Consider the following 20,406-nt stretch of genomic DNA (forward strand, 5'->3'; position numbering starts at 1 on the left):
CAATTCACAATGTCGTCGAATGCATCAACTTCACTACAACTTGAGAGTCCCTGCGAACCTTGTTATCACTTGAATGTTCTTGTTGCTGCATTTTTAACATGACGACAAGCAGTGGAGGTGTTCGAGTGAACAAAGGTATTCACGTGTTTCGTCAATATTCGAAACAACCATGAATGTGGATCGATTGTTCAGTACGGAATAGATTATAAGTCATCGTTTGATTTCGTTGATTGATATACATCATTGTCTCGCGAGAGTTTTGATATTAAATGTTGTCCAGTGAGAAAAGTGTACGATGTAAGAAGGTTTGTTGTCTGAACTTTCCACTTATGAATTGTCGTTTCGTTTACATACTTGGCTGTCGATCTGTATATAGGGGCTTCTGTCAATTTGTACCTCTGGCCATCACTTACTACCGGTGTCATGTACAAGCATCTGATGACCCATGAATGTAATCTGACATGGATGACACATAGACGTTTCAGCACAACCATCAACCTTTAATAGTCATTCTGACATCTGGCTGTATTTTAGCACAATCATTGTACACTGGAGACTGATACACCGATCCCCATTCTGATCTCCTGATCCGGATTCTGTTTGATTATAAATCTCCGTTTTGGGAACATACGCCATATTCAGGTATATTTACATCATAATAGTAAATGAACTTAACTTTTGTCCTGTCAGGTTTATGTTAAAAACATCTTTCGTTTATCACACATTAGGACTCGATCAAACAATCTCCAAATCCTGACACGGCAAGGGAATGTAATACTGTTCGGTGGTTAATGTTTTCGTTCCTGAGTATATGCACACATTACATGTAACTTGTACGCGATATCTGGATGACAATAATCTCCAAAATCCCGAAACGATAAGGGGAGTTAATACTGCACGGCAGTGTACGGAGCCTGAAACCGCTAGACCTTTTCGTAACTATACGTATGAATTAATGCTACCAGATGAATGTCCGTATAGGGTTTCTCAAAAAGATAATACCTTGTTAATAAGTGCAAACCTGCTTAGCTAATTGAGGCCTTTACGACTCCTGGCGATCCCCATTGCCAGGACTGAACAACCTCGCTGTCATGGCTACACCCATATCATACAAGGGTAACATTAGAAATCAGGCGCAGCTGAATGTACAATGTACGTTCGCGCCAATGTTTGTTTCTGTCTCTTTAATAATGGTAAACAAAAATGGAAACGTCAATATCAGACAACACGTTTCTCGTATGGCCATTTCACTTGTTCATGGGTGAGTGAGTAAGTTTATGCTTTACGTCACATCGGCAATATTTCAGCCATACCGTGACGATACTTCATGAATATGGCTCTATCAGGTGTGTTCATGCTGTAGATATACAGCTTTGCCGTGTACCTCCAATTGTTGTTCGGCGTGTTCAAGAGCCAGGTAGCTGTTTTATTCCCATATAACACTTTCATTTACTGTCGTTTTTACTCTCTCGCTCTTCTCTAAGCGGCTAAACACTCACCTCACTCCCACATTGTTGATCCATACATTGTATTAAACGGCACATTATCAATTATATACTTTGTGTGTATATTGAATAAGTTATTACCTCAAATTAAGGCTCAAAGCCAACGACGTTCAGCTGACGCGAACCAGAGCTGGGCTTACCCATATCCATGATAGTCATTCCTATAGTGAGATTCAGTGGCTTTTACTGAAATACGGATATTGTTTGGTTAACATAAGGCACATATTATTGTTTATTCGACATCGAAAGGAGAAGCATTAAACATTATCTGTTTGATGGGAATTGACCAGAAAGGTTAATCATGAATTGGTCATATATTTTAAGATATGCATTATTCGGCATGATAAAACATTTTGAGATATGCATTATTCATGAGCTGTAAAGTTGACGAATATAGCATTACCTTGAGGCGATCTATTTTGTTATATTCCTGAACTAGATAATGATGACGATAGTAACGGTATCGTGTTGGATTTTCTCCTGATTACAGATGATTTGAAGACGAAGGTAGAAGTTTGAAAACAGATATAATTAGGTTGAAACAGATGTCCGGCTGAAACGGCATGACATCACTTACATACTGTTGCAGACAGCGTTATACCCAACTCTCTAACTCACTTACTTGAACAAATCACCGAATGAAATCAATCAGTGATCAATCAAACAAATCCAAGTCCGTCCACTCGTTTATTCAATTTATAAACTGTAAGTAGGTGATCACAAATAGTTCAATACATATATGATCCGTATCACCAATAGTTGACATTGCTTATAATGCATATCTAAATAACATGTTTATATTATTTAGATCACCATACATCAGATGCATACACATCCGGCCCAAACGCTCACTCACCAACAAGTCACTCTGCTTTCTATATTCTCACAGCATTCAGTAGTTTCTAAATAGTATTTTAAGTACAACATATAAAATTCTCACAGCATTCAGTAGTTTCTAAATAGTATTTTAAGTACAACATATCAATCATTAAGTCAAAGTGTCCCAATATAATCATCAGTTAAATGCGAAATAACGTTTTAAATTTTCTATTACCTGCTTAAATTTAAAAATTAAATAAGAAACAAAGCATCACTTATTCATCTAACTGAAAGATGTCCGGAAGAGTGATCTTGATTGTGACAGTGATCTCATACTATCATGTCCTGTTTTACAGATGGCGACGTCGTGGGCTGAAAAAGTGATGGAATTCCTCACCTGTGTGATCTGCCAGGAACTGTACACAGACCCTTGTACACTGAGGTGTGATCACACATTCTGCAGGAAATGTGTCACAGGATACATCCAAACGAGACCAGATGCTGTACAGTCCAAGACGATCCCCTGTCCCTGCTGTCGACAAGATACCAAAGTCCCCCATCCCAGCCGACCAGTGGAGGAGTGGGCGGAGCAGGTCAAACCCAGCATCATTATACAGGGGCTGATTGACACACAAGCTGGACCTTCTACTGAAGGTAAATACAAGCGACAAAATCCTTTCCATATTCATAAGGAATCTCTGCCAAAAGCAGAGTCGATTTACGATTCCGTCTATATCATCAGCGTGTGTTTATGAATCACCATTACATAGTGATGATACCAGGTGTTCGGGAAAAGGTGAGCCGCACCGATGGCACCAGACACAAACACATGCAAAGGCAAGTTAATTGTTCAAATGAAAAAAAAATGGCAACATAAGTCAAATCAAATTGGGAAATGTCCTCCACATATCTACTTCAACACCTTTTGAAAGCTTTATTGAGGCCTTGAATGTTGTAACCTTGATCAACTTCTGAGCAAACAATTGGTACCATAGGCATGCCTACCTCTTGCTGATATGTCTAACCGCCAGATTTTACAAAGATATTATCAATGAGTTACGTGCAGCGCCAGAAAATGTATGTATGCATTTAAAAATATAATTGTATATAAAAGTCATTGTGCAATATGTTTTTATGTATAGGTTTATGGACACGTTGTCAAAAAGATCTTATTTTCATTCTCAGGCACTACTACCAGGTGCTGCACGTTATGTGGGCAGCCAGGGGAGACAACTCAAGGGACCTCCTGGTGTCCGGACTGTGAAGTTAACCTCTGTGGAAGATGTGTCAAGATTCATCGTGCTTGTCCCTTATCTCGTGACCATGAACTATGCGACCTGTCTGGAGAGGTAAAGGTTAAACAGAGACGCAAGATCATGTGTCAAGAGCACAAACACAAGAAAGTAAAATATATCTGTAAAGACTGTAACAAGTCACTGTGTCAGTCATGCTGCGTGGTCTACCACAGGAAATGTGACTCTGTCGTCACAATCAATTCACAAGTAGAAAAAATGAAGTCAGAGGTGACTCTGAAAAGAAATATATTGCAGACTAAATATAATGGCAAAGGTAAAAGGATAGAGAGACATACGTTGACATTAGATCAAATTAAAGACAATAAATTGGCCAATAAAGAACAAATCCATCTTAACACCAATAAAATGATACAGCACATCAGGCTGAAGGAACAAAAGCTGTCGGATGAACTGGATGAAATAACAGACAAACAAGTCATTCAGACTCATGCTGATATAAAGCTTGAAGAGATTGAGATGCAGATGTACAAACAACATTGTGAGTTCATTGACCAGGCCTTGGTATCGGACTGTGAGATGGACCTGTATGAAGCGTATCAGGCCTGGGAGTCGGGGGCTGTTGAGTTTGGGGACGTCAGGCACACAGACACTGCAGACACACGGCGAATAGATGACATCAGGTTTACACCTGATACTGACAACGTCCAGCACATCCTAGATGACCTACAACTTGGGAAGATTGACGTCACATATGGAGATGGACTGAAGTGTTCACCAGTGTTGTTCCACACACTTGATGCGACCTCAGAGGATGACGAGGGGATACCTAGTATGCCTGGCGTCACAGAGCTTTATGTAGATGGCATACAGACAATTGTTGTTACAGACTACACCAACAAGTGTGTGAAATCTTTCTACAACAGAAACGATCAACCATGTCAAAGTAGACTTCCCCTGGATGACTCTCCATTTGGTCTAACACGGTTGACGGAGAAAGAGGTGATAGTTGCTGTCCCTGGCTCACGGAAGATTCTAACAGTAGAGGTGTCCCCGGACCTGGTACTGAACTCAACCATCACAACAAGCAAGGGTTACGCCAGTCTCGCTGTTCTGGGTCCTTCATTTCTGGCAGCAAGTACTTGGGACTGTCTTGATATCCTGGACATGACAGGACAAGTGCTGAGGTCAATCACTACACACAACAACGAGACACTGTTTGCCTACCCCGCCTATATGTGTGTCAACAACAAGGGCAACATACTCGTGTCTGACTGCTGCAAGAAGTCTGTGACATGTTTGACGTCAGATGGGGATGCCGTGTGGAGATACGCCCCTTACGGAGATAGGGCTCTCCGTAAGCCTACTGGTATCTTAACAACCAACACAGGAGATATCATGTTTGTAGACAAGATCGCCGTGACTATTATACAGCTAACCGAGACAGGGGAATGTGTCAGCGATGTCCTCACATCACAGGATGGCATCAATCAGCCAATTAGTCTGTGCATTGACAAACATGACTCTGTTCTTGTAACTGGTGGAGGGGATATCAAGACATTTATTTTCACATAGAATGTGAATGTATATTGATGAAGGGCTTTGTCGGATTGAGTTCTCACATCTCGGGATGATGTGTGAGGATGAAAGGGAGGGGATGACGGGGAAGGAACACATGTATTAAGATGCACATTGTTAAGTCTCAGCTGCATATGGGCGGCCTGTGTGACCCCATATGGAACTTGAACGACATACGAATAAGAGTAGACACGGGTGACCAAGTGGCATTACTATTTGCTGTGAAGAGTTGCGTCCCTTCTCCCAGCTTCTCATGTGCATTAGGCCCAAATCACTTGTAACAATAAAATGTTTTGCAATTATTAATTCATTTTCGAAGCGTAAATCATTACTGTGAGAGGGGTTCTGTTATTCGAAGGTCATGTTTACATGTAAGAGTTGAGATAATATATTAAATATATGATGAGTATTAAATGTTTACATTTCCTATCAATAATTTGCTGTTGTGTTTGTCAGTTTTGATTCATATATATTTAGAGATGTTCTTGTAGACAGATAAAAGCACAATGATTGCCAAATGAACAACAGATCCTCTTGTACATACATCTGAATCATGGAGTGAGTGAGTGAGTCAGTGACTATGGTTTTACGCTGCTTTTAGCAATATTCCAGCAATATCATGGCGGGGGACACCAGAAATTGGCTTCACACATTGTACCCATGTCGGCAATCGAATGAGAACGAGAGAACGCTTTAACCACTTGGCTACCCTACCGCCCCTCTGAATCATGGAAATCACTTAACCACTTGTATGTGAAAGTTGGTGTACATCCTTTGTTGTTGCAGTGCTGTGTTAGGATGGCTACACGTATTGTCAATTTGTTCCCGCGATACAGGATTCATGTTTTTACGGCACAGTTGAAGGTGTCCACAATGGCAGTGTTGGACTTCTGCTGTAATACAGGTAATAGGAAACGAATACTAATCTACGACATCTGCCCCAAATCGATTTACCACTTCATCAGATGGATACAAAACGAGAACTGTTCTTCAGACATACACCAGTAGGTAGCTGAGGCCAAAATTAGGGAGAACCGCCTCCGTGGTCTAGTGGTAGAGCGACTGCTAAGAGAGCGGAAGGTCCGGGGTTTGATCCCCGGCCGAGCCATTCCAAAAGACGTGAAAAGATGATACTTGATGTTACCCTGCCTGGCGCTCGACTTTTAGGGGCTAAAGATATGACAGTTAGCTCGGAGTCAGTAAACTGTGTTGGAGTGGGGCGTTCATGTTAAAATGCAGCATGGTACCTCAGTGAGATAGCACTATGAAATCGGCATTAGTCCAGACTAGTACATTCAAGCAGCCACACACACACATACGTGCACGCACTTCGCTATGTAGTGCAATGATCGTGGACGCGACTGTTAACCCCATTTCATCTCATTTCACCATTTAGGGAGCACAGTGAGTGAGTGAGTGAGTTGGGTTTAACGCCGCTTTTAACAGTATTCCATTTATATCACGGCGTGTCAGCTTAATGTGGGAGGAAAGCCCCAAGTGATGCGGGTCTCAGACGTTTACCCACGAGCACGGGTATGGTACTGACAAACCTAGAAACATAATCGGGGCGAACCGGGATTCGAACCCACAATCATAGGTTTCTGGCGTGCCCAAGGGACACAACTCTGCACAGCGAATCGCGGCGCCTTAGACGACTGGGTCACCCGTGCCCCCTAGGGAGAACAGAATGGACTAATAACATGTTGAAGTCCTCACCTTTCAGATCATCTAACTTTGTTTGGCAGCACCACGGTAAACGTCTAAGTCCTGTTTCACTTTGTGTTTACACTCCACGTCAAGCTGAGTCATCATGATATAACTGCAATAGGGATTAGAGCGCTGTAAAATCCTAGATGACCTATAACTTGGGAAGAAAACACATTAATATATAGACCTCCGATTATATTATTGAATGCAGGAGGTTTACTGTACAAGGTGCAGCCCTTGTTTATGCTTCAGTGATTTGAAAACTGCTTACACAACATACCGAGCGCCACTACCAATAATATAAGATGCAAGATGTATATAGAAATATGGACAGTAAATCTGAAGAAACCGAACAGTGTTTTAACTATTCCTTTCCGATATAGTGAATGTGGTCAACTGTTTTAATAAGAAAATTACTTAACCTGTACTTCACCGTTGAAATACATATCCAGACCCGTCCTTTCACACAACGTTTTTTGCAATAGGGAGCATGATTAAACGAATTAAAATTATTAATCAATTCTAATCAGTTGACAAACATAATTACTATAAATATGTGTGTTCGTCCCTCAACCCTAATCACACTACAGGATTATAAAGCGTTCTAACACAAACATACATGTATGCAAAGGGCCCTGGGCCTGAAGTGAAAAAAGTCATTTGGTGACAATCTCCAGCATGAAACAGTGCAGAGAGAATAAACCAGGAATAAACGACATAATCCCTCGTTTATTTTTTCTCCTTGCAGTGTTTATTGTATGACAAACAACACCGACTCGTCGTTTATTTCTTAAATATTGCAATGTGTCGATATCGCTACCGCCTATGGCAATCGGCCCTGATTCGATCCAAGGACCTACGTGGTCGTCAGCACTGATACTTCATCAATCACCGCAAGTCTAGGTTTTGTAGTTACCTCCCTTGTATGTTATGCGGAAGAGGCAGGAAGTACCCAGGTGTGTGCCTCGGCGGGAGTTGGTTATTTCAAGACTTCAAGGAAACAAATTGAAGCTGACAGTGTACATGATAAAGGATTATTAAATTCGTCAACTAGCAATATACAGTATCAACTTGTATACGGTTTGTGTCTTAAATACTTATTTTGTCTTGTGAAAAAGCCCATTCATGACCCTTTATACTTAGAGAAACCGACAAAAGGACTTGTAGAGCGAGATTCTGTTTCGTATTCTGAGACACAAAGTATGTTCATACACTTTATGTCTTTCTGTTTAACTGTCTTACTGTTTTGAGTTAGTTTTACAGCTGTCTAACACATTATAGTTTATTATTTCAGGTGAACGAAGTTGTTCGTCCTTCATGAAATATTGCCGCAATAAAAGCATGTATCTTTGCCCACGACACTAACCTTCACGGTTACCTCCCTTGTATCATGACAGTGCGAGCATTGTCTGTTACTCAGGGACATTGGACTGTGTTGGCAAGATTTAAAATGTAGCTTTTAACAATAATTGGACGTTCTGTTGAAACAATGTAGTCCATACATACACTACCTGGATGGCCATTTCGGCGCCTCCTCTAATTGGAATATGGGCTGGATGTGATATAAGCAGTGTAACACCGTCTCTACCGTCTCTACAACAATATACACTGCTATCAATTTCTCTATTTAGGTACACTTTGTGTGTACACCTATCTTGCATAGGTACTGGTTATCAATTTTAAACACACAGTGCCAGTATGTTAATGTTTCAGCAGCAGCTATGTGCATACATGTACATTGTATCTCCCTTCATGGTTTTCTATTGGAAACTCTCACACCATACTTCCAGTAGTTTTATACTGTTATTTTAGGTGTACAATATTAATCTGTAAATAAATGTGTCCAAATAAATCGAGAGTTAAATGCTAAAATCGTATTAGCTTTTAATTGTCATTGTTATAATTCGAGCTGAGCAACTAAAGGATCTCCTGAAAATGTAAAAAGTGATTCAGCTAGATCTCATATTGTCATGTTTTGTTTTACAGATGGCGACGTCACGAGCTGAGAAAGTGACGGAATTTCTCACCTGTGTGATCTGCCAGGAACTGTACACAGACCCCTGTACACTAAGGTGTGATCACACATTCTGCAGGAAATGTGTCACAGGATACATCCAAATCAGACGAGATGCTGTACAGTCTAAGACGATCCCCTGTCCCTGCTGTCGACAAGATACCAAGGTCCCCGACCCCAGCCGGCCAGTGGAGGAATGGGCGGGGCAGATTAAACCCAGCATCATTATACAGGGGCTGATTGACACACAAGCTGGACCTTCTACTGAAGGTAAATGCAAGCGACAAAATCCTTTCCATATTCATAAGGAATCTCTGCCAAAAGCAGAGTCGATTGTACGATTCTGACTATATCGTGAGCATGAGTTTATGAATCACCATTACATAGTGATGATACCAGGTGTTCGCGAAAAGGTGAGCCGCACTGGTGGCACCCGACACAAACACATGCAAAGGCATACACTGCTTACATCCAAACCAGACCACATGCTGTTCGGTCCAAGACAATCCCCTGCGTCTTCTGTCGACAAGATACCAAGGTGCCCGACCCCAGCAGGCCAGGGAGGAGTGGGCGGGGCAGGTCAAACCCAGCATCATTATACAGGGGCTTATTGACACACAAGCAGAAAATATTTTTGAAGGTTAGACACACCCGCAATTTAACATAAGTTTTAAGGCTGCGAACTCCACAATGCAACAACATCATACTTGTTTTAGCTTTTGTGTACATGTGTTATATGGATGTATTTGTTAAAGAATGAAAATACAGTTACTATGTTAGATACATGTTATTGGTATTGTCATCACTAACTGCCTACGCAAGTCTTCATGTTTTCCCACGCCCAATTGGGGGTTTGTTTTTGCTGTTTAACGCCACACTCAGCAATATTCCAGCTGTATGACGTCGGTCTGTAATAAATCGAGTCTGTACCACACAATCCAGTGAGTGATATCATGAGCATCAATCCACGCAATTGGGATGCAATGACATGCATCAAGCTAATCAGCAAGTCTGACCACCAGATCCCCTTAGTCACCTCTTACGACAAGCCTGGGTTGCTGAAGACCTATTATGCTACCCTGGATCTTCACGGGTCCCCACGCCAAGTAACGATATCTATTGGACTACCAATAATGGCTAACACTGATAAGCGTCGTTTGTTCCCTCACGCTAGGTACACCCAACCAATACATTACATTTTATATGGTTGGTGTACTTCTAAGCTCTGTGATAGTGAGTTCGAATTCCAGATGAAGGTGTTTCTATTTACATTCATATATGTGTACAAATTATGCCCAATTGTTTCTTTTACAGACACGGGTGCTAAATGCTGCACATTATGTGGCCAGCTATGGGAGACAACTCCAGCGATCTCCTGGTGTCCAGACTGTGAAGTTACTCTCTGTGAAAGGTGTGTCAAGATGCATCGTGCTAGTCCCTCATCTCGTGATCATGTACTGTGTGACCTGTCTGGAGATATCAAGGTGATGAAGAGACGAAAGGTCATGTGTCAAGAACACAAGGATGAGCAAGTCAAATATATCTGTAAAGACTGCAACAGGCCACTGTGTCAGTCCTGCTGTGTGGTCTACCACAGGAAATGTGAGTCTGTCGTCACAATCAATTCACAAGTGGCAAGAATAAAATCGGAGTTAGCTTTGCGAAGTGACATCTTACGGACAAAATGTGACGGCAAACGCAATAGAATAGAGAGACATCAATTCAAAATAGATAAAATGAAAGACGACAAAGTGGCAGTAAAAGAGCAGGTTAATCTGATAGCTCATAAGGCCATAGTGTACATCCGACAGAAGGAAAAGAAGCTGCTAGATGAATTAGATGAAATAACAGAAAAACACATCATTCAGACCGATGCTGATGTAAAGCTTGACGAGATTGAGATGCAGATGTACAGACAACATTGTGAGTTCATTGACCAGGCCTTGGTATCGAACTGTGAGATGGACCTGTATGACGCGTATCAGGCCTGGGAGTCGGGGGCTGTAGAGTTGGAGGATGTCAGGGACACAAACACAGCAGACACACGGAGAATGGATGAAATCAGGTTTACACCTGACACTGACAACGTCCGGAACATCCTAGATGATCTACAGTTGGGGAAGATTGACGTCACATATGGAAATGGCCTGAAGTGTTCACCGGTGTTGTTCCACACACTTGATGCGACCTCATTGAATGACAAGGAGATACCTTTTATCACTGGCGTCACAGAACTTAATGTAGATGGGATGCAGACAATTGTTGTTACAGACAACACCAACAAGTGTGTGAAATCTTTCTTTACGAGAAACAATCAAGCATGTCAAAGTAGACTTCTCCTGGATAACTCTCCACGTGGTCTAACACAGTTAAAGGAGAAGCAGGTGATGGTTGCTGTCCCTGGCTCCAGTCAGATTGTAACAGTAAAAGTGACCCCTGACCTGGTGTTGCTCTCGACCATAACAACAAGAAAGAAGTACTCCAGTCTCTCTGTTCTGAGTCCCATATCCCTGGCAGCAGGTAGTATAACATGTGTTGATATCATGGACATGGCGGGACACGTGCTGAGGTCAGTCACTACACACAACAAGGAGACACCGTTTGCCTTCCCGTCCTACATGAGTGTCAACACCAAGGGCAACATACTCGTGTCTGATTGGAAGAAGAAGTCTGTGACATGTTTTACGTCAGATGGGGACGCCGTGTGGAGATACCCGTCTACCGGAGATAGGGCACACCATCAACCTTCTGGTATCTTTACAACCAACACTGGAGATATCATGCTTATAGACCAGCTGGCCGAGGCTATTATACTACTAAGCAAGACAGGGGAATATGTCAGCGATGTCATCACATCACAGGATGGCATCAGCCAGCCATTGAGTCTCTGCATTAACAAACATGACTCAGTTCTTGTTACTTGTGGAAGGGAAATCAAGACATTTATCCTTACATAGTATGGGAGTGAATATCGATGGGAGGGTTCGTCAGATTTAGTTCTTTCGTCTCTGGGTGGCGTGTGAGGGTGAAAATGTGCAGTGAGAATAATAGTTCATTGTAAAAGGATGCACATTTTTATGTCTAATGATAAAATGTGACAAACCCCTTTCCATATTCATAAGAAATCTCTGTCAAAAGTAGAGTCGATTAATAGTGTACGATTACGACTATATCATGAGTATGCTTCCATCTATCACCGTTACTATTGGGATGATACCAATTGCTCGCGAACAGATAAGCGAATCGTGTCACATCGGTGGCAGCCGTCACAAGCACGAGCAAATGTCAAATGTTTCAACTGAAAAACGCGGGAACTGGTAGAAATCTAAATAGGGCATTGCATCGGACATTATCTTTATCCCCCGCCACGAATTAGGACGGGGATAAGGAAACGGAGTTCTTGCGTCCTTCCGTCCGTTCCTCCGTATTTCCGTCCTTCCGTCCGCTTCACAAAGGGGACAAATTCTCTCTTAATCGATTTAAGTTAGAGAAATAAAATTTTATGCACTGATCTTTAATGAGTTAAACCCCTTGCTCCATGCTTTTCAACCTAGTGCAAACTGCGTGAAATGGGTTTTCTCAGAAGCTCCTTAAGTTACACGAGTGAAAGTTTCCATACTTATGTGAGAGATACTTGTCAAGAAAAGTGGTCCCGTAAATGATATTTGGCCAGAGTTACTTCCCTTGCTACATGTTTTTAGATTTTGTTCGAGAATTTGTGCTATAAATTATTTTGTATGTATTAATTTCACGTTTAATTATTTTTTCATAAAGTGACCCTAGTGCACGTGCAAAACTCTTCTTAAGGCTTTATAGGACTCTTTTTTTAGTTTATATTCACTTCTACATGAACAAACATGTGCCACATGGCAGTGGATATTGATAACGTTGATTTCTGGTTGTCACTGATGCTGATGTTATCCAAATATCTATGCATATAACGTTTTGAAAGCTTTACTGAAGACTTGAATGTAGTAACCGTGATCAAACAACTTTTCAAGTGTCGCATCCCGAAATCTTGTCGGAAGGAGCATGCTCGATTGTACTTTATTTATGCTTGATTGATGATAGTGTTTTGGGGCTACCAAAAAGAGTTAACATTCCTGACAGCTTTTGTGAAAAATGGGGACTACAGGTTAATTTGCATAAAACAGAAGTAATCGTATTCAGACCTGGGGGTACACTAAGGCATTATAAAAATAGTTTATGAGTGACGTTCCAAAAACAGTGACATGTACTTACAGCAATTACCCAGGTGTTCTGCATTCTAATCGATTGTCCTGGTCAAAGTGCATAGACACATTGATTATCAACTTTGTTTCATATCAATGTTATGATATAAATTCCCACTGATGCCCATAAATATTTTATTTGAACTACTTGACATAAAAATATAGCCTGTTATATTGTATGGGGTAGAGGTGTGGTGTTTTCAGCAATACCCAGTATTAGAATCGTTTTGTGCTAATCTCTGTAAATATGTGTTGGGGGTAAGTAAATATGTTTCTAGAAGTGCTATTTTACCAAAATGTAGTAGAAGACAACTGTATGTAGATTATCATTTTAAATGTGTTAAACATTGATTTTAGCTTTTGTGTATTGATTTTAGTAAATATCCTAGATAGTATTATCTTTTAATGAAAAAGTTGGATGAAGCCGGTGTGAAAACATGGGGAAACTGTCTTTGATAATTTACTCTTCAGTACCGGTTTTGGTGATGTATGGCTATCCCAGAACAGTGGTGATATACATCTCTTTTTTAATTTGCTCTTCATGTGGCCAAAACGCTCACTCACCAACAAGTCACTTTGCTTTCTATACTTAAAGATAGGACAAAACATCGGCACATGTCCTTGTGCTAAAACAAATGTTTTTGACACGATAGGACTTTACAACTACACTATATATAATAAGTACAATAAGTATGTACCTTGAGGTGTGTGGACATCTCGCCAGGCTATGTCCGTCATACTAGATTGGATCCGGGAAACTACGCTGTCGTCAGCTCTGCCCAGTCACCACTTGTCGAGGTTTCGTAGTTGCCTCCCTTGTATGTCATACGGAAGATTCAGATAGACACAACTGCGTACCTCGATGGGAGGTGTTATTTCAAGGTTTCCGGGATACTAAGTAAAGCCGACAGGATCCATATGATGAAGAAGTATCTATTCATCTACTAGCATCAGACACAATCAACTTGTATACGGTTTGTATTTCGTAAATATTGAGTTTGTGTTGTGAACACACACAGTCAGGGAACTTAAAACTAATGTCAGAGAAACTGAAAGTATGACTTGTAGAGAAAGATCGCGTTTTCTATCCTGAAACGCCTTGTATCTTACATTTATCTTACTTCTGCTGTTATACGTTAGTTACAAAAGTCTGTGTGTATCAATTCAGGTAAACCAAGTCCTTCGTCGATATGAATACTGAAAAAAATAAAAAAACATTAAACTTTGACCCCGACACACTGACCTACACAATTTCCTTCCTTGTACTGTGACAGTGAGGGGGCGTGTATATAAACCAGGCACATAGAGATGGATCAATAATCCCTTATACAGGACGATGTGGGTATGTTTTAAAATATAGCCGTTAGAAATAATTTGAAGCAATGCCGACACTGCCAAACCTACATAAGTCTTTACATACAGTCCCAGCCTGACCTTGTCAAGTGCCCTCTACTGCGGTAACTACAGTGATATTCCCTATGTCAATTCTCTGTTTTGTGTACCCTTACCTTTGTGTTCATGTTGCATACGTAATTGGTAATCAATTTTAAATCAACAGTGCCAGTATGTAAGATATATGCTTCACCTGCAGTTATTTTTCTTCAAGGTATGATTTTGAAAATTCTCACAGCATTCAGTAGTTTCTAAATGTATTTTAAGTACAACATATCAATCATTAAGTAAAAGTGTCCCAATATAATCATCAGTTAAATACGAAATAACGTTAAAAACTTTCTTTCACATGCTTAAATTTAAAAATTAAATGCGAAAAACAAAGCATCACTTATTCATCTAACTGAAAGATGTCCTGAAGAGTGATCTTGATTGTGACAGTGATCTCATACTATCATGTCCTGTTTTACAGATGGCGACGTCGCGGGCTGAAAAAGTGATGGAATTCCTCACCTGTGTGATCTGCCAGGAACTGTACGCAGACCCTTGTACACTGAGGTGTGATCACACATTCTGCAGGAAATGTGTCACAGGATACATCCAAACGAGACCAGATGCTGTACAGTCCAAGACGATCCCCTGTCCCTGCTGTCGACAAGATACCAAGGTCCCCGACCCTAGCAGGCCTGTGGAGGAGTGGGCGGGGCAGATCAAACCCAGCATCATTATACAGGGGCTGATTGACACACAAGCTGGACCTTCTACTGAAGGTAAATACAAGCGACAAAACCCTTTCCATATTCATTAGGAATCTCTGCCAAAAGCAGAGTCGATTGTACGATTCCGTCTATATCATCAGCATGTGTTTATGAATCACAATTACATAGTGATGATACCAGGTGTTCGCGAAAAGGTGAGCCGCACAGGTGGCACCAGACACAAACACATGCAAAGGCAAGTTAATTGTTCAAATGAAAAAACATGGCAACATAAGTCAAATCAAATTTCGAAATGTCCTCCACATATCTTTTTCAACACCTTTTGAAAGCTTTATTGAGGCCTTGAATGTTGTAACCTTGATCAACTTCTGAGCAAACAATTGGTTCCATGGGCATGCCTACCTCTTGCTGAAATGTGTTACTGCCAAATTTTACAAAGATATTATCAATGAGTTAAATGTAAAGATATTATCAATGAGTTAAATGTATGTATGCACAAGCACAAGAAAGTCAAATATATCTGTAAAGACTGTAACAAGTCACTGTGTCAGTCATGCTGCGTGGTCTACCACAGGAAATGTGACTCTGTCGTCACAATCAATTCACAAGTAGAAAGAATGAAGTCAGAGTTGACTCTGAAAAGAAATATCTTGCAGACTAAATATCATGGCAAAGGTAAAAGGATAGAGAGACATACGTTGAGATTAGATCAAATAAAAGAAAAGAAATTGGCCACTAAAGAACAAATCAATCTAAACGCCAATAAAATGTTACAGCACATCAGGCTGAAGGAACAAAAGCTGTTAGATGAACTGGATGAAATAACAGACAAACAAGTCATTCAGACTCATGTTGATGTAAAGCTTGAAGAGATTGAGATGCAGATGTACAAACAACATTGTGAGTTCATTGACCAGGCCTTGGTATCGGACTGTGAGATGGACCTGTATGACGCGTATCAGGCCTGGGAATCGGGGGCTGTAGAGTTGGGGGATGTCAGGGACACAGACACTGCAGACACACGGAGAATAGATGACACCAGGTTCACACCTGATACTGACAACGTCCAGCACATCCTAGATGACCTACAACTTGGGAAGATTGACGTCACATATGGAGATGGACTGAAGTGTTCACCAGTGTTGTTCCACACACTTGATGCGACCTCAGAGGATGACGAAGGGATACCTAGAATGCCTGGTGTCACAGCACTTTATGTAGAAGGCATACAGACAATTGTTGTTACGGACTACACCAACAAGTGTGTGAAATCTTTCTACAACAGAAACGATCAACCATCTCAAAGTAAACTTCCCCTGGATGACTCTCCATTTGGCCTAACACGTTTGACGGAGAAAGAGGTGATAGTTGCTGTCCCTGGCTCACGGAAGATTCTAACAGTAAAGGTGTCCCCGGACCTGGTACTGAACTCAACCATCACAACAAGCAAGGGTTACGCCAGTCTCGCTGTTCTGGGTCCTTCATCTCTGGCAGCAGGTACTTGGGACTGTCTTGATATCCTGGACATGACAGGACACGTGCTAAGGTCAGTCACTACACACAACAACGAGACACTGTTTGCCTACCCCGCCTATATGTGTGTCAACAACAAGGGCAACATACTCGTGTCTGACTGCTGCAAGAAGTCTGTGACATGTTTGACGTCAGATGGGGATGTTGTGTGGAGATACGCACCTACCGGAGATAGGGCTCTCCGTAAGCCTACTGGTATCTTAACAACCAACACAGGAGATATCATGTTTGTAGACAAGATCGCCGTGACTATTATACAGCTAACCGAGACAGGGGAATATGTCAGCGATGTCCTCACATCACAGGATGGCATCAATCAGCCAATTAGTCTGTGCATTGACAAACATGACTCTGTTCTTGTAACTGGTGGAGGGGATATCAAGACATTTATTTTCACATAGTATGTGAATGTATATTGATGAAGGGCTTTGTCGGAGTGAGTTATCACATCTCGGGATGATGTGTGAGGATGAAAGGGAGGGGATAACGGGGAAGGACAACATGTATTAAGATGCACATTGTTATGTCTCAGCTGCATATGGGCGGCCTGCGTGACACCATATGGAACTTGAACGACATACGAATAAGAGTAGACACGGGTGACCAAGTGGTAGAAGGCATTACTGTTTGCTGTGAAGAGTTGCGTCCCTTCTCCGAGCCAGGAAACAGTTTCTCATGGGCATTAGGCCCTAATCACTAATGTTTTGCAATTATCAATTCATTTTCGAAGCTTAAATCATTACTGTGAGAGGGTTTCTGTTAATCGAAGGTCATGTTTACATGTAAGAGTTGAGATAATATATTAAATACATGATAGGTATTAAATGTTTACATTTCTATCAATAATTTGCTGTTGTGTTTGTCAGTTTTGATTCATATATATTGAGAGATGTTCTTGTAGATAGATAAAAGCACAGTGATTGCCAAATGAACAACAGATCCACTTGTACATGCATCTGAATCATGGATTGAGTGAGTGAGTGCGTGAGTATGGTTTTACGCCGTTTTTAGTAATATTCCAGCAATATCAAGGCGGGGGACACAAGAAATTCATACACTGTACCCATGTCGGCAATCGAACCCGGGTCTTCGGCGTGACGAGAGAAGGCTTTAACCACTAGGCTACCCTGCCGCCCCTCTGAATCATGGAAATCACTTAACCACTTGTATGTGAAAGTTGGTGTACATCCTTTGTTGTTGCAGTGCTGTGTTAGGATGGCTACACGTTTTGTCAATTTGTTCCCGCGATACAGGATACATGTATTTACGGCACAGTTGAAGGTGTCCACAATGGCGGTGTTAGACTTCTGCTATAATCCAGTTAATAGGAAACGAATACCAATCTACGATATCTGCCCCAAACCGATTTTACCACTTCATCAGATGGATACAAAACGAGAACTGTTCTTCAGACATATAAAAGTAGGGAGCTGAGGTCAAATAGGGAGAACCGCCTCCGTGGTCTAGTGGTAGAGCGACTGTTAAGAGAGCGGAAGGTCCAGGGTTTGATCCCCGGCCGAGTCATACCAAAAGACGTGAAAAGATGGTACTTGATGTTACCCTGCCTGGCGCTCGACTTTTAGGGGCTATAGATATGACAGTTGGCTCGGAGTCAGTAGACTGTGTTGGAGTGGGGTGTTCATGTTAAACTGCAGCATGGTACCTCAGTGAGATAGCACTATGAAATCGGCATTAGTCCAGACTAGTACAAGCAGCCACACACTCACACACACACTTCGCTGTGTAGTGCAATAATCTTGGACGCGACGTTAAACCCCATTTCATCTCATCTCACCATTTAGGGAGAACAGAATGGAATAATAACATGTTGAAGTCCTCACCTCTCAAATCATCTAACTTGGTTTGTCAGCACCATGGTAAACGTCTAAGACCTGCTTCACTTTGTGTTGTCACCCCACATCAAGCTGACACATCATGATATAACTGCTACAGGGTTTAGAGCGCTGTAAAATCCACCTCCCCCACTCGTTCACTTGATGCATATTGGGGACTGATTAACGGAGTTTGTTCTAAAACACACTTTGACTTTGTTTAACGATGAATAATGTACGATCTGATGTGCTTCTGAACCCAATGTCTCTGGGTACAGTGAGTGAGTGAGTATGGTTTAACGCCGCTTTGAGCAATATTCCAGCAATATCACGGCGGGGGACACCAGAAATTGGCTTCACACATTGTACCCATGTCGGGAATCGAACCCGGGTCTTCGGCGTGACGAGCGAACTCAACGTACAGGATTGAGAGGAATATAATTTTAATTTTCTTCATGACAGAAGATCCCCTGAAATGCCAATGAACGCCAAACCAACAAGATTTCTTTCAGTGATAAGCCGTGTATATTGGCGTCCATTATTACGTTGAGGGAGCATTAGTTCGGCAAAACCGAAACAACATGGACAGCCATTCGTTTTCGAGAAATTTGGAAATACTTTGGCTTTGATGAATATTAATTTTCCGTGAATGCTACGATAATGACAGCAGGATCAATCTTGTATAAATACATGTTCAACTAATGGTTTCATCTATATACCTTCAAGGATACAGGTAGATGTGGGAACTTCATTGATACAGGTAGATGTGGGAACTTCATGGATACAGGTAGATGTGGGAAATTCATGGATACAGGTGGATGTGGGTACTTCATGGATACAGGTAGATGTGGGAACTTCATGGATACAGGTAGATGTGGGTACTTCATGGATACAAGTAGATGATGGAACTTCATGGATACAGGTAGATGTTGGAACTTCATTGATACAGGTAGATGTGGGTACTTCATGGATACAGGTAGATGTGGGAACTTCATGGATACAGGTAGATGTGGGAATTTCATGGATGCAGGTAGATGTGGGAACCTCATGGATACAGGTAGATGTGGGTACTTCATGAATAGGTAGATGATGGAACTTCATTGATACAGGTAGATGATGGAACTTCATGGATACGGGTAGATGATGGAACTTCATGAATACAGGTAGGTGTGGGTACTTCATGAATACAGGTAGATGTGGGAACTTCATGGATACAGGTAGATGATGGAACTTCATTGATACAGGTAGACGTGGGAACTTCATGGATTCAGGTAGATGTGGGTACTTCATGGATACAGGTAGATGTGGGTACTTCATGGATACAGGTAGATGTAGGAACTTCATGGATACAGGCAGATGTGGGTACTTCATGGATACAGGTAGATGTGGGAACCTCATGGATACAGGTAGATGATGGAACTTCATGGATACAGGCAGATGTGGGAACTTCATTTATACAGGTAGATGTGGGAACTTCATGGATACAGGTAGATGTGGGAACTTCATTGATACAGGTAGATGTTGGTACTTCATGGATACAGGTAGATGATGGAGCTTCATGGATACAGGTAGATGTGGGAACTTCATTGATACAGGTAGATGTGGGAACTTCATGGATACAGGTAGATGTGGGAACTTCATTGATACAGGTAGATGTGGGAACTTCATGGATACAGGTAGATATGGGAACTTCATGGATACAGGTAGATGTAGGAACTTCATGGATACAGGTAGATGATGGAGCTTCATGGATACAGGTAGATGTGGGAACTTCATTGATACAGGTAGATGTGGGAACTTCATGGATACAGGTAGATGTGGG

At 41.5% G+C, this 20,406-nt stretch overlaps 2 protein-coding genes and 1 pseudogene across 2 annotated transcripts; all 3 read left to right on the forward strand.

Moving 5' to 3' along the window:
- LOC124132506 overlaps positions 1–12,515 on the forward strand; it is a 37,372-nt pseudogene extending 24,857 nt beyond the window's left edge.
- On the forward strand, positions 2,569–5,241 carry LOC125378014 (tripartite motif-containing protein 2-like). Its single transcript, XM_048392592.1, has 2 exons — positions 2,569–2,978; positions 3,510–5,241. The coding sequence occupies exons 1-2, from the start codon at positions 2,681–2,683 to the stop codon at positions 5,150–5,152; spliced, it is 1,941 nt and encodes a 646-aa protein (XP_048248549.1). The 5' UTR covers positions 2,569–2,680; the 3' UTR covers positions 5,153–5,241.
- Positions 12,516–15,719: 3,204 nt separating the features above from the next.
- On the forward strand, positions 15,720–17,517 carry LOC124132508. Its single transcript, XM_046496449.2, has one exon. The coding sequence runs from the start codon at positions 15,837–15,839 to the stop codon at positions 17,151–17,153; it is 1,317 nt and encodes a 438-aa protein (XP_046352405.2). The 5' UTR covers positions 15,720–15,836; the 3' UTR covers positions 17,154–17,517.
- Positions 17,518–20,406: the final 2,889 nt, after the last annotated feature.

The sequence above is a fragment of the Haliotis rufescens genome, unplaced genomic scaffold, assembly GCF_023055435.1.
Source record: "Haliotis rufescens isolate VD_foot unplaced genomic scaffold, xgHalRufe1.0.p SCAF_11, whole genome shotgun sequence".
NCBI lineage: Eukaryota > Metazoa > Mollusca > Gastropoda > Lepetellida > Haliotidae > Haliotis > Haliotis rufescens.